This window comes from Conger conger, chromosome 9 (genome assembly GCF_963514075.1).
Source record: "Conger conger chromosome 9, fConCon1.1, whole genome shotgun sequence".
In the NCBI taxonomy this organism is placed as follows: Eukaryota; Metazoa; Chordata; class Actinopteri; order Anguilliformes; family Congridae; genus Conger; species Conger conger.
The window spans coordinates 58,788,205-58,802,273 of NC_083768.1; the positions used below are offsets into that span (position 1 = coordinate 58,788,205).

General features: G+C 47.3%; 1 protein-coding gene across 3 annotated transcripts; it reads left to right on the top strand.

Moving 5' to 3' along the window:
- Nucleotides 1-1,862: 1,862 nt before the first annotated feature.
- si:ch211-152p11.4 (regulator of G-protein signaling 3) lies at nt 1,863-13,413 on the top strand. 3 transcript variants are annotated; one of them, XM_061255127.1, is made up of 6 exons: nt 1,863-2,200; nt 3,181-3,746; nt 4,969-5,024; nt 5,561-5,691; nt 10,382-10,548; nt 11,164-13,413. In XM_061255127.1, exons 2-6 carry the CDS (start codon nt 3,270-3,272, stop codon nt 11,323-11,325), a joined length of 993 nt encoding a protein of 330 aa, XP_061111111.1. In that variant the 5' UTR covers nt 1,863-2,200; nt 3,181-3,269; the 3' UTR covers nt 11,326-13,413. The 3 variants fall into 3 exon arrangements, with proteins under 3 accessions (XP_061111111.1, XP_061111112.1, XP_061111113.1); XM_061255128.1 differs by having other exon boundaries at nt 3,210-3,746; XM_061255129.1 differs by having other exon boundaries at nt 3,266-3,746.
- The last annotated feature ends 656 nt before the right edge of the window (nt 13,414-14,069 follow it).

Here is a 14,069-nt window from a genome sequence, read left to right on the forward strand (position 1 = left end):
GGGTTTACACTGAGGATGTCACTGGAGGGGGCGGGGTTTACACTGAGGATCTCACTGGAAGGGGCGGGGTTTACACTGAAGATGTCACTGGAAGCTTATGCTGGATGTCCGTGGAAGGGGTGGAATGGCGAAAAAGGGTGAAAAATAAAAATAAGCAATATGAGTGATGGGCGGGTCTGGTCCTCCCTTAAACTCTCCACTGAAGTTAAAAGGTCCTGGAGAAGCACATGGATTTGCTCAGTCTGAGATCGGAGACCAGGAGTAAATGCATTAAGTTTATTTTAATCAACTCCGGCAGGAGATGTGCCAAGTTTTACTAACACAAATTAATTTATATTTATTCTTGTATTTATTGTCTTTTTTTAATGAGTTTTTTTTTTCACTCAAATAAAGGTTGTCATGTGAAACAGTTTCCACATATAAATAAATGTTCCGACTTTGATTTACATTTTCGTGTGCGTGTGTTTTTAATTGCAGCAATCCGCTGGAATTGCCATATAGGCAGAGAATGGACTGCCCGAGCCACGCGCTGTTTAACGCAGATTTCTCTTTCCAAAATAATTCGTCATTTATTTGCGATTCATCTGGGTGCACCAAACCAAACCTCGTAATCTTAATGTGTGTTCCGGACTTTGGATGGAAATGATTAAATGTACAGGCCAACATCAATTTCAACATGCGAATCATCAATATTCTTTTATATAGCCTATATAAAACAAATATATTGGAAAACAAATGTATGAACTGATTGCGATCTGTATTCGTAGTAAACCATGACACCTTTTCGAAATTATTATTATTAACCACATAAAACATACAAGTAACCATGCCAACTTCGTCCTTCCCGCGCAAATAAAACGTTTGCGAGGTGGCAGGTTGCAATACCTTTCATTGGCACTAGATAGCATCACTGTCACACTGGTGAAGTGGAAATATAAATAAATTAACTCATTTAGTGACGACCGTGTCACTTAAAACCCCTTAGTGCACTTTCACTGAGAAGATTCTACCTTTTAAAATGAGTAGGCCTACTATGTCCTTGTTAGATAGTGGCAGTTGTGAATTTGAATTGGTCGCGTGGAATAGATCCTGTAACTAATGCACACATTCATATTCTTAATTTCTTTTTCAAATATCTCCGTGATAGGAATAGTTGAAACCAGCAGGTGGCTGGATTCATATCCCCCCGCCCCCCTTTTTTTATTATGATTTTTTTCAATGCCACCTTGTCGAAAACTTGGAATGAGAGGGGGAGCGGGTGTCCAGTCTGAATCGCGCCACAAGACAGTCGGGTAGGCAACTTTGGGGAATTCATCGTCTACCATTGCAGACAAGCTCTCTTAAGTTAACATTATCATTATTTGCCATTCTGAATGATTATGAAGACATCTCGTAATTAATTTCATATCAGAATTGTTCGTATAGCCTCGTTATGTTCTTCACATACGCAAGTGTAGACTCTTAATTAAACACTTAAAAATCTGTTTCGTCATGTTTTGTTCCTGTTATTCATCTGTATTTTCCTTTACCGGTATTAACATCATTAAGATTAACAGAGAACCTGTCGCAATACAGCGTAGTCATCTTTGTCTTCAGTAAGACTTAAGTAAGACATGGGAGCAAATCCGATGAGATGTCAGGAGGATGATTATTCTTGGTGACCAGGTTAACTTTATTTTCTCTTAGAGAATCGAAATAAATGTCGGTCAAGCGTCGTATTAATTTTCCTTAGACATTATCAAACTAATTGCTCTCGTTTTCCTCCAAGGCAGCACCAGCAATTATCTGGGACGGGCTATTCGCGACTGCCTGAAGAAGAAAGCTCAGGACAAGCTGCGACTTAAAACTATGGGTGGGGCGAAGTGAAGAGGCGTTTCTTTCACTCCAACGGAATACAACTCGAACGCCAAAAAACTGCAAACCAATATTCGTGCCATCAAATGGGTCGAAAAGGCCACTTTTCGTGTATAGTGTGACTTCTGTGGCCTTAGGGATATATGCCTTGGTCTATATTCACGATATAGACCTAACAAGCAGGCACAATAAGTTGTCAAAGTGGGTGCGTCAGAACTTGATCAATCTTTATGAGCAAGATCACAAGAAGACGAGCTGACCGGCGTTACAACCATTGGACTTGCGGAACTGGAGTGTCATACCGGCTTAGAATTCAAAATTGAGCATATGGCAAATAGATTCTAAGGTGAGATTAAACATTTTCAACTCGTATTATCTGTAGTTTTAATATAGGCTATGCGATAAAAAAATAGCGTGTAGAGTTCTCGTGTGAAGTCGCTGTAATGTTTATGTTGCAAAACGCACACATAGCCTAGTGCTGTCGCCATAAAGTTACTTATAAAGTCACTCTGCTGGAAATCAGTCATAATTCTTCCTGGTTGCGTTTATTTTTAGACTGGTATTTTTTTTTACTGAAATCTGTTTCCCTCCGGCAGAAGCCTAATTATCAAACTGTGTAACCGCATTTCAAGGTCAGGAAGCAAGTGCACGCTTAGCTCGACAAACTTTCCTCAATAAAAAAAGTTAACGAACGTGACAAGAACATCATATTTAATTGGTTCAGCCAACTGTCACTCTTAATCACTTGATCCATTTAACAAGAAATGGACCTATAGACGCACGGAAAAGTAGGGTGAATTGTGAGATCATTGGATAGCACATTAAGAATTAATGTCACGGTAAATTCTGTTAAACCGGGATACGCGGTGTTTTCAGTTACTAGCGGTTGTGCAGGTGTGTTGTATGGTGCAGAAGAGTAGCGATCAGGCCTTAGTCTGGCAAAAAAAACCGATAAACAGGACGTGAGAAAAATTAAAAATAAATGTAGAGAAACTATTTGACAAATATTATATTGTTTTTGTGTATCTATCTTAAGGACGGTCTTCTCGGGAGGCTAGTACGTCATTAATACGTAAATTAAAACGGTACATTTCGGGAGTAATGCATGAACCGGTAGCTAATGTCCGCACAGAAGAGAAAGAATTAAGAGTAAAAGTGCTGTGTGTGTGTGTGCGTGTGTGTGTGTGTGTGGGCTGATCCAGCCTGTTGGAAACTCGGATCAAACATGTCTTACCTTCATCCACCTCTGCTGTGACGGAGTGATTAATCTCTCTCTTATCCCATTCTTGTTTTGTCCCATCTCTCATTTTTGCTGTAATTTTCCAGATCCTCTCTTCTTTCTTTGCTGACCCCAGTTCACCCTCTACCCCCTACCCCCTCTATCCTACCGCCTGCCGAATCTACCCCCCAGCACGATGCGGCGGTTCAGTTCGGAGGGGTCCCTCCTGGACCTGGACTTTTTGCCGTGGAGACGGGTGGAGCTGCGCGACAAGTCCCGCACCCAGGCGGGGGGGCCGGGGGGCTCCTACACCCAGCACCTGTCTCTCTGCGAGGTCGACGGTTACGCGGTAGCCTTGCCGGACTGCGATTCCCCGGCCGACTCGCCGCGGAAGCCCCCGCTCAGCAAGGAGTTCAGCGTGAGCGCGGAGAACGTGTCGCAGGCCGGCTCGCGTCTGCGCGTGCCGGCGCTGGCCGACGGCTTCCAGGCCTACAGCGACGGGCAGCTCTCCCCCGGGAACGACCGCCGGGGCGAAGACGGGCCCTCGCAGCCTTCGTCCTGCCCCTCCCCTTCCTCTGCGCCCGCCTCCGACCCCGCCCGGCACCACCACGGGCATCACACCCGGGCCCGGCTGACGTCGGCTAAACTCCACCTGAAGAATCTTTTCGGACAGGTACACAGCTGTTAGGATGGGTGTACAGGTATTTGAAGAGGTACTCAGCTGTTAGGATGTGTACAGGTATTTGGACAGGTATGCTGCTGTTAGGATGTGTGTACAGGTATTTGGACAGGTATACAGGTGTTAGGATGTGTAAAGTTATTTGGACAGGTATACAGGTGTTAGGATACACACTCTCAAAAAGGATGTGCTAATGTCCAACACACTTTTTGTGTTACGTTTGTGTTACTTTCAAAGCATTTTGTGTTACAAATACACAATTTACATATGTGTTGCAAATGGAGACTTTTTAATACGGAGATTGCAGACTGTGTTGAAAGTAACACAAAAAAGACAGACATGGTGGTGTCTTAAAAAATAACACGTTATGTGTTGTTTTTAACACATCTGTGTTGAAAGTGCAGGTCTTTGCACAGGTGGGAGCCTGTTTCAGCAGCTTTGAGCCAGCTGGGACTGGTTTAAGTTTGTTTCAACAGGTGTCTGTGTTTTTGGGCAGGTGGGAGGCTGGTAGGACAGGTCTGTTCGAATGGGTATCATTGTGTTTGAGCAGGTGAGAATCTCGTAGGACAGGTACAGGAGAAGCGTGGAGCAGATTTAGGCATGGCAACAGGTGTTAAGCCAGCATTGTGGCATTCTGTGTAGGTCACAGCGAGGCCATACCTGGGTCAAATATCTAAGTGTTTTGGATTCAAATACTTTTCTATGCTCAGTTGAACTTGACTGGTGCATTTGAGCCAACCCAGAGGACCAGGAGGCGGGGTCTGCACTTTCACAGGCTGATACAAGACAATCTCAGCAAAGCATAGAATAGTATTTGAATCCAAAACAGTGACATATTTGTCCCAGGTTTGACTGGGGCTACGCTGTAGTTTGACACAGAGGTAGGGTCATCGTAGCATAATCAGGGTGAGCTGCAGAGAGGCGTGTGGCCATGACTCTGTACTGTGTTCTGAATACTTGAATACTTTATTCGGACTGAACACTTGGGGAGACTGCTTTTCCATAGCCTTCAAGAAGAGTAATATCTTTGACACAGAAATCTTCAGGTTTTCAAAATGAGTCCGTCATTTAGGGAATTCTTGGATTCTCCCATTCCCCGTGGGACGGTGCGTGTCTTTTTTTCCCCCTGCTTCCCCTGGGACGGTGCGTGTCGTTTTTCCCCCCTGCGTCTCAGTGCTTGTGATGTCACGGATTTAACCCCGCCCCTCTGTTCCAGAGCCCGCACTCGTCTCACACCAACCTCAGCTCAGAACACAAGGAACTCCAGAACAGGTGAGAGAGAGGAGGAAACAGAGCCAAAATGGCTGCTTCCAGATTAGGCACAGCTGTTTGTAGGAAACTAGACCACAGGGGTGTGTTACAAGCAGTCTGTCATTAAAAAAAAGAAAAAAAAGAAAGAATTATATATATATATATTATAATTATTGGTAGTATTATTGGTATTATTATTACAGTTATTTGGCTAGTGCTTTTGTCCAAAGTGACTTACAGTTGATTAGACTAAACAGGGGCCGATCTCCACTGGAGCAGTGTGGGGTTAAGGGCCTTGCTCAAGGGCCAAACAGTTGCACTGACCTGATTATGGCTACACCGCGGCTTAAACCACCAACCGTCAGGGTCCCAGTCATGCACTTGTTCAAGTTTATGAATTATGCAATATTTATGTATGAGATGATTGAGATATTTTCCGCTGCAGTATTGGTGGGTGTTCCAGTGACTCTCCCTGACTGTGAACCCCTCGCTGAAAGGTGTTGCTGTAGTTGTGGGCGTGGCTCCAGCTGAGCGTGCTCTGTGATTGGCTGTCCCAGCTGCAGGGAGAAGAAGTCCCGCCTGCCCTTCCTGAGGCAGTGGAGCCAGGTGGGGCTGGGCAGCACACGCCTGAGCCAGCAGGAGGCGCTGCGCTGGGCCGAGAGCATGGACACACTGCTCACCAGCCGCCGTGAGTGTGTGTGTGTGTGTGAGTGTGTGTCTGTGTGTCTGTGTCTGTATGCATGTCTGTGAGTCTGTGTGTCTGTCTGTGTGTGTGTGTTTGTGTGTGTGTGTGTGAGTCTGTGTGTGTGTCTGTCTGTCTGTCTGTGTGTCTGTATGCATGTCTGTGAGTCTGTGTGTGTCTGTGTGTCTGTCTGTGTGTGTGAGTATGTCTGTGTGTGTGTGTGTGTGTGTGTGTGTGTGAGTCTGTCTGTCTGTCTGTGTGTCTGTGTCTGTATGCATGTCTGTGAGTCTGTGTGTCTGTCTGTGTGTGTGTGTGTTTGTGTGTGTGTGTGTGAGTCTGTGTGTGTGTGTGTGTGTGTCTGTCTGTCTGTCTGTGTGTCTGTATGCATGTCTGTGAGTCTGTGTGTGTCTGTGTGTCTGTCTGTGTGTGTGAGTATGTCTGTGTGTGTGTGTGTGTGTGTGTGAGTCTGTCTGTCTGTCTGTCTGTCTGTCTGTCTGTGTGTCTGTGTCTGTATGCGTGTCTCTGTGTGTCTGTGTGTCTGTCTGCGTGTGTGCTTCTGTGTGTGAGTCTGTGAGTCTCTGTCTCTGTCTGTCTCTCTCTGTCTGTCTCTCTTTCTTCACATCCTTTGTTGGGGTAGGTTGTGAGTGTCTGTATATGTGTGTGACCCACGTGTCAGTTACAGATTTGGCAGATGTGTGGCAGACAGGTCGATCATGTACACTTTGCACTTTCCAGAAAAATACTTCTGCAAAGGATGTGCTCATGTTTTCTTGCTCAGTAAATCTTTCGGAGCCTCCGAACTTCGAGCTGCTAGCTCTGAGAAAGAACATTTAACGGGTTGGAATCTCCTTCAAGAGACCTCGATTCAAAGTTGAGCAAATGGCAAATAAACTCTAAGGTGACCTCGATCGATTTCTGTATCCCACAGTGCACCAGCCAGAGGAGAGACTGGAATATTTAGCTGAGGGTGGGAATCGGCGGCTGGAAGGCATGGTTGCAGGGCTGTTTGTTGTGTTTTGATCACCCAAGGGGAACATTGATATGGGTTCAGACCAAGCATTCTCATTGGACAAGAACGTTTAAACGGGCCGCCTCATTGGACGCCGGCGGGCATAGAAGGCGTGGTGATTGTTCCCGAACACGGCTGCGAGCAGAGCCACTTAGCAATGTGTGACGAGCTGAAACTGAGTTTTGCGCCTTTTTCAAAAATAATTTCCTCAGAATTGGCCTCGACAGCTTCACCTTCTGATCCCTGGTGAGTTGTGAGTTGTGTTGTTTGCAGCCTTTTTTGGCCCAATATGTTTCTCACCCTGGTGCAGTGGGTAGCACTGCCGCCTCACAGCAAGGAGGTCCTGGGTTCGAATCCCCGTCGGCCGGGGCCTCTCTGTGCGGAGTTTGCATGTTCTCCCCGTGTCTGCGTGGGTTTCCTCCGGGTACTGCAGTTTCCTCACACAGTCCAAAGACATGCAGGTTAGGCTGATTGGAGAGTCTAAATTGCCCATAGGTATGAGTGTGTTGAGTGAATGGTGTGTGTGCCCTGCGATGGACTGGCGACCCGTCCAGGGTGTATTCTTGCCTTTCGCCCAATGTATGCTGGGATAGGCTCCAGCCCCCCTGCGACCATGTTCAGGATAAGCGGGTTAAGATAATGGATGGATGGATGGATGGATGGATGTTTCTCACCCTGATACCTTGCCAAGGATGAACATGGTGGTAGGAAGTGGTGTGACCAAAAAGGCGTTGCCGCTGGATACGACGTGATACTGGATACGCCACACTCTGTGCAATGCATCTGCGATCTGGTTTGGTGTTTTTTGGCTAGACAAAATAAACAGGCCCTTAAATGCCATCAAGCCAAACACCCTGTTGTTAGTGTTCATGGTTTTTTCACTGGAATTTCTCTGGAAGTTTAAAAAAAAAAATTTTTTTTTTTGGTTAACTGTCAAGGGGTAATGGCAGTTAAAGTTCAAACGGGCATTGTCATGGTAACGCAGACCCCTCTCCCCTTAGTTGTGGAAGGGGCCAGACACAGAAAATGAAAGGAAAAAAAGCCTGGCCAGTATAAGTTCAAAGTTCTTAAGTTATAGGCAATTAATTACCATAGCATCGTTTGCTTCCATGGCTTGTACAAAACACTGTCACTCATACTCCGCTGTTTTGGGCCCCCGGAGGGCCAGTAATAAAAAAATATATCATTATCTTCATTTTTATTGCTATGTTCTTGCGCAATATCTCCTGCTGATATAGCTCAGCCGTGTTCGTAGCATTCCCTCGGCTGGTGCAGTAGTCTGCATTGTTAGCGTTAGCATAGCTGGAATTCCTTTCCTCGGAATTCCCAGCACAGGTTGCAGGTTTTGCCGTATCCTACCTGTCCCAGCACGTTCCCGGTGGAATAAACACAGGAGAAACCTGGACATACCTGTTCCCCTGTGATCCACACAGCTTATTAGCCCTCTCTCTCAGTGCAGTGTTAATGTACTGTAGTGTCCAGTCAGTCAGTGTGTATGTACTGTATTAACCCTCTCTCTCAGTGCAGTGTTAATGTACTGTAGTGTCCAGTCAGTCAGTGTGTATATACTGTATTAACCCTCTCTCTCAGTGCAGTGTTAATGTGCTGTAGTGTCCAGTCAGTCAGTGTGTATATACTGCATTAACCCTCTCTATCAGTGCAGTGTTAATGTACTGTAGTGTCCAGTCAGTCAGTGTGTATATACTGTATTAACCCTCTCTCTCAGTGCAGTGTTAATGTACTGTAGTGTCCAGTCAGTCAGTGTGTATATACTGTATTAACCCTCTCTCTCAGTGCAGTGTTAATGTACTGTAGTGTCCAGTCAGTCAGTGTGTATATACTGTATTAACCCTCTCTCTCTGTGCAGTGTTAATGTACTGTAGTGTCCAGTCAGTCAGTGTGTATATACTGTATTAACCCTCTCTCTCAGTGCAGTGTTAATGTACTGTAGTGTGTAGACAGTGTGTACGTCTGCTAGCTCTTTTGTTTCCTGTTGTAAAACATGTCACAATCCATCTTTTGAGTGAAACAGGATGTGTGTAAGAGAGAGGGGCAAGAAAGATGATATGGGTGTGTGTTTTAGGTTTACAGTGGGGGGGGGCTTGGGTGTGTTTGACAGATTATATAAAGAGGAGCATGACATGACATTTGGACTGTGAAAGGGCTTTTATGCCCTATTGTCTGGATGGATTGTGAGTCGGGTGTGTGTGAGTGTGTGTGTGTGTGTGTGTGTGTGTGTGTGTGTGTGTGTGTGAGTGTGAGTCGGGTCTGTGCGTGTGTGCGTGTGTGTGTGTGTGAGAGTGTGTGTGTGCGTGCTTGTGCGTTTGTGTGTGTGTGCGTGTGTGTGCTTGTGTGTGTGTGTGTGTGTGTGAGTATGTGTGAGTCAGAGCTGTGGGTTTGTGTGTGGGTTTGTGTGTGTGTGTGTGTGTGTGGGTTTGTGTGTGTGCTTGTGTGTGTGTGTGTGTGTGTGGGTTTGTGTGTGTGCTTGTGTGTGTGTGTGTGTGTGTGGGTTTGTGTGTGTGCTTGTGTGTGTGTGTGGGTTTGTGTGTGTGCTTGTGTGTGTGGGTTTGTGTGTGTGCTTGTGTGTGTGTGTGGGTTTGTGTGTGTGCTTGTGTGTGTGTGTGTGTGTGGGTTTGTGTGAGTGCTTGTGTGTGTGTGTGTGGGTTTGTGTGTGTGTGTGTGTGTGTGTGCGCGTGTGTGTGTGCGTGTGCGTGTGAGTGTGTGTGTGGGTTTGTGTGTGTGCTTGTGTGTGTGTGTGTGGGTTTGTGTGTGTGCTTGTGTGTGTGTGTGTGTGTGCGTGTGTGTGGGTTTGTGTGTGTGCTTGTGTGTGTGTGTGGGTTTGTGTGAGTGCTTGTGTGTGTGTGTGTGGGTTTGTGTGTGTGTGTGTGTGTGTGTGTGCGCGTGTGTGTGTGCGTGTGCGTGTGAGTGTGTGTGGGTTTGTGTGTGTGCTTGTGTGTGTGTGTGTGTGTGTGGGTTTGTGTGAGTGCTTGTGTGTGTGTGTGTGTGGGTTTGTGTGTGTGTCCGCGTGTGTGTGTGCGTGTGCGCGTGTGCGTGTGAGTGTGTGTGGGTTTGTGTGAGTGCTTGTGTGTGTGTGTGCGCGTGTGTGTGTGCGTGTGCGTGTGTGCGCGCGTGTGTGAGTGTGTGCGCGTGTGTGCGCGCGCGTGTGTGTGTGTGCGTGTGTGTGTGTGTGTGTGTGCGCGTGTGTGCGTGTGTGTGTGAGTGTGCGTGTGTGTGTGCGTGTGTGTGTGAGTGTGCGTGTGAGTGTGCGTGTGAGTGTGCGTGTGAGTGTGCGTGTGTGCGTGTGTGAGAGAGCTGGGCCTGGTGTCTCTGACGGTCTCTCTCCCTCCCTGCAGTGGGGACCTCGGTGTTCGGGTGTGTGTGTGTGTGTGAGGGAGCTGGGCCTGGTGTCTCTGACGGTCTCTCTCCCTCCCTGCAGTGGGGACCTCGGTGTTCGGGTGTGTGTGTGTGAGGGAGCTGGGCCTGGTGTCTCTGACGGTCTCTCTCCCTCCCTGCAGTGGGGACCTCGGTGTTCGGGTGTGTGTGTGTGTGTATGTGTGTGAGAGAGCTGGGCCTGGTGTCTCTGACGGTCTCTCTCCCTCCCTGCAGTGGGGACCTCGGTGTTCGGGTGTGTGTGTGTGTGAGGGAGCTGGGCCTGGTGTCTCTGACGGTCTCTCTCCCTTCCTGCAGTGGGGACCTCGGTGTTCGGGGCGTTCCTGCGCTCAGAGTTCAGTGAGGAGAACCTGCAGTTCTATCTGGCCTGTGAGCAGTTCCGCCTGTCCTCCACCAACTTCACCCTCCACAGGAGAGCACGCGACATCTACGCCACGTACATCCAGCCAGGGGCACCAAGAGAGGTACGCTCAGGACGTGTGTGTGTGTGTGTGTGTGTGTGTGTGTGTGTGTGTGTGTCTGTCTGTCTGTCTGTCTGTCTGTGCATCTGTGTGTGTGTGTGTGTCTGTCTGTGCGTGTGTCTGTGTGTGTGTCTGTCTGTGCGTGTGTCTGTGTGTGTGTGTGTGTGTGTGTGTCTGTGTGTCTGTGTGTGTGTGTGTGTGTCTGTCTGTCTGTCTGTCTGTCTGTGCATCTGTGGTGTGTGTGTGTCTGTCTGTGCGTGTGTCTGTGCATGTGTCTGTGTGTGTGTGTGTGTGTGTGTGTGTGTGTGTGTGTCTGTCTGTCTGTCTGTGCATCTGTGTGTGTGTGTGTCTGTCTGTGCGTGTGTTTGTCTGTGTGTGTCTGTGTGTGTGTGTGTATACATCTATCTGTCTGCCTGTCTTCTACAGACTCTCTTTCGCTCCCTCTCTCTCAGTAGTGTTAATGTCTCTCTCTCTATCTCTCTCTCAGTACAGTGTTAATGTCTCTCTCTCTCAGTGCAGTGTTAATGTCTCTCTCAGTGCAGTGTTAATGTCTCTCTCTCTCAGTGCAGTGTTTATGTCTCTCTCTCTCAGTGCAGTGTTAATGTCTCTCTCTCTCAGGTGAATTTGGACAGTAAGACTCGCGACCTGACTGAGCAGCTGCTACAAGCCCCCTCCCACTCCTCTCTCAGCCACGCCCAGAGGCGGATCCACTACCTCCTGGAGTCAGACTGCTACCCCCGATTCCTCCAGTCGCCCCTCTACCTCTCCCTGCTGGAATAGAGGAGAGGGGGATGAAGGAGGAGAGAGGGAGAGGTGTTAGCTCCCTCTTTCGGCCTTGTTACAAAATTCAGCCTGAAACCAAATCTTGTTTTCCTGCTTTTTTACGCCTCACATTTTGTAAGACTGGAAGTTCACACACTGCTTGTGTTTGGCAATCCATTTACGCACGAGGAACAGAAAACACAAACCGCACCGTCTGCTTACGAAAGTCCACAGTTGGTTGAATTTTTTTTTTTTTTTTTAAACATAATTTTTTTTTAAAGGCAACAAAATGGAAGCTCCATGAAAACACCCTTCTTAATAACAGCAATAATAATAATAATAATAATAATAATAATAAAAAATAAAAAAAATAAATGAACTCCTGGTCATCAGAAGAGAGGGGGAAGAAGTGAAAGATGGGGGGAAAAGAGGAAGATGAAAGCTTGAAAGAGGGTGGGGACATTCAGCAAGGAGGAAGACCCACAGGCTACCAACAGAACTGTGCTCTCAGAGGAATATCCTGAGCAAAGACCCACAGGCTACCAACAGAACTGTGCTCTCAGAGGAATATCCTGAGCAAAGACCCACAGGCTACCAACAGAACTGTGCTCTCAGAGGAATATCCTGAGCGTGACTGTTTTCTGGAAGGCTGAAGGCGGTGCTCTGTGCGGAATTCCTTCGGATTCGGAAAACCGGCCGGGCGAGTCGAGCCGCTCCGCCCAAAGGGCACGGGGCCGTCAGCACCTCCACCGCGGGACTGAACCACCTCCCGAACAATAACCTTATGAACAATGCCCCCCCGCCTTGTAGCTGGTGTCCTGGTTCCCAGCCAACACAAAATCTTCTCACAGCGTTACTGCAACATTCCCATACGGACGGGAAACGCATGCATTCTAAGCTGCATTTCCCATATATTTCACATACTGGCGTTTATAATGCATGTCAACATATGTAAAATTGGCCACTTCACGTATTCAATAACGTATTCCCGATGTGAAATATATGGTAAATATTTCTAAATTGTATTGCCAATATATTTCAAAAATTCTCTTTTATTTAGCCTGTGTAGTGAATAAGGTTCCCATACAATGTTCTTGCAATGTCACTGGAACGTTTTTTTATCAAGGTTATAACATTGCAACTACAATGCAGCAACATTGTGAGAATGTTTTTTTTTTTGTGTTAGCTGGGGTTAGGCCGTAGAAACCCTTTGTCAGAAAAGTGCTTTATTTACAGCTTTTACCTGGCCCTTTATTCACCAGGCATGAGGTACAGGAATGGGCAGGGGCGACTCATCCTAAATCATGGCTCCGATGGATTATGGATACAGACTGCGTCTTTGACACGGAGAGGGCTTTGTGACCGGGCTTTTAATACCTTCTGAGACACTGTCTCTTCTTTCATTCGGATTCCAGTCTCTCCACCGCAGTGGGCAATGCTGTTGCAGTTTTAATCAGTTTTAAATAAATCCCTGCACTTCTTGGCCAGGGAATATGCAAAAAGCAGCAAAAGTGACCCACATTTTAAAATCCAGGACAGGAATATGGGGCGACAGTGATGGGAAACCGACTCTGCTGCTGTTGTAAGAGTGGCAGCCAGCGTTGCTTTTCCTTACCACACGCTCCAATCGCATTGCACTTCCTTTCCGCATTGACCAATAGGGTGACACTTCCTGACTGCGTTCACCAATGGAATGGCTCTGTGTTGCTCTGTGCTCTCAAAGTCATGTTGCCTGTTATCCTCATAGTGTTGCCTGTCCACACAGTGTTACCTACAGAATTGCTTTGTTCACGTCCATATTCACCAATATACTTGCGTTTCCTTAAGGTATTGAGCAATAGAATTACACTTCAAACAGTTTTGGACTCTACTTTCCGAGATAACGTAAAAAAAAAGTGGTCTCACGGAGTGTACGGACAAATGGGACGATATTCATGTGTTTAATTTTAAGAACCTCTCAGGTGCAAGGGGAGTGGAATGATAATATTTACCCAGCATGCCTGTGGGCCCCTGACACTGGACACAGCGGAACGATGACTCCACACTGAATTAAAGATTAAAGTGTTCATTTTGTTTTGTCTGGGAAATAAAGGATGGTTTGGTGTGTGACAGTCTGGAGGAGCATGTCTGCAGTGGCGGGGCTCGTGTGTTCCCTCAGTGTGTGCTCAGTTCCCTCAGTGTGTGCTCAGTTCCCTCAGTGTGTGCTCAGTTCCCTCAGTGTGTGCTCAGTTCCCTCAGTGTGTGCTCAGTTCCCTCAGTGTGTGCTCAGTTCCCTCAGTGTGTGCTCAGTTCCCTCAGTGTGTGCTCAGTTCCCTCAGTGTGTGCTCAGTTCCCTCAGTGTGTGCTCAGTTCCCTCAGTGTGTGCTCAGTTCCCTCAGTGTGTGCTCAGTTCCCTCAGTGTGTGCTCAGTTCCCTCAGTGTGTGCTCAGTTCCCTCAGTGTGTGCTCAGTTCCCTCAGTGTGTGCTCAGTTCCCTCAGTGTGTGCTCAGTTCCCTCAGTGTGTGCTCAGTTCCCTCAGTGTGTGCTCAGTTCCCTCAGTGTGTGCTCAGTTCCCTCAGTGTGTGCTCAGTTCCCTCAGTGTGTGCTCAGTTCCCTCAGTGTGTGCTCAGTTCCCTCAGTGTGTGCTCAGTTCCCTCAGTGTGTGTTTCAGTTCCCTCAGTGTGTGCTCAGTTCCCTCAGTGTGTGCTCAGTTCCCTCAGTGTGTGCTCAGTTCCCTCAGTGTGTGCTCAGTTCCCTCAGTGTGTGCTCAGTTCCCTCAGTGT

Bases quoted from the DNA above. Each gene is read 5' to 3' on its own strand.
- si:ch211-152p11.4 (XM_061255127.1), top strand. From the start codon at position 3,270: ATGCGGCGGTTCAGTTCGGAGGGGTCCCTCCTGGACCTGGACTTTTTG. The intron at 5,692-10,381 runs GTGAGTGTGTGT...CCCTTCCTGCAG, and splicing joins CACACTGCTCACCAGCCGCC to TGGGGACCTCGGTGTTCGGG. The intron at 10,549-11,163 runs GTACGCTCAGGA...TCTCTCTCTCAG, and splicing joins AGCCAGGGGCACCAAGAGAG to GTGAATTTGGACAGTAAGAC.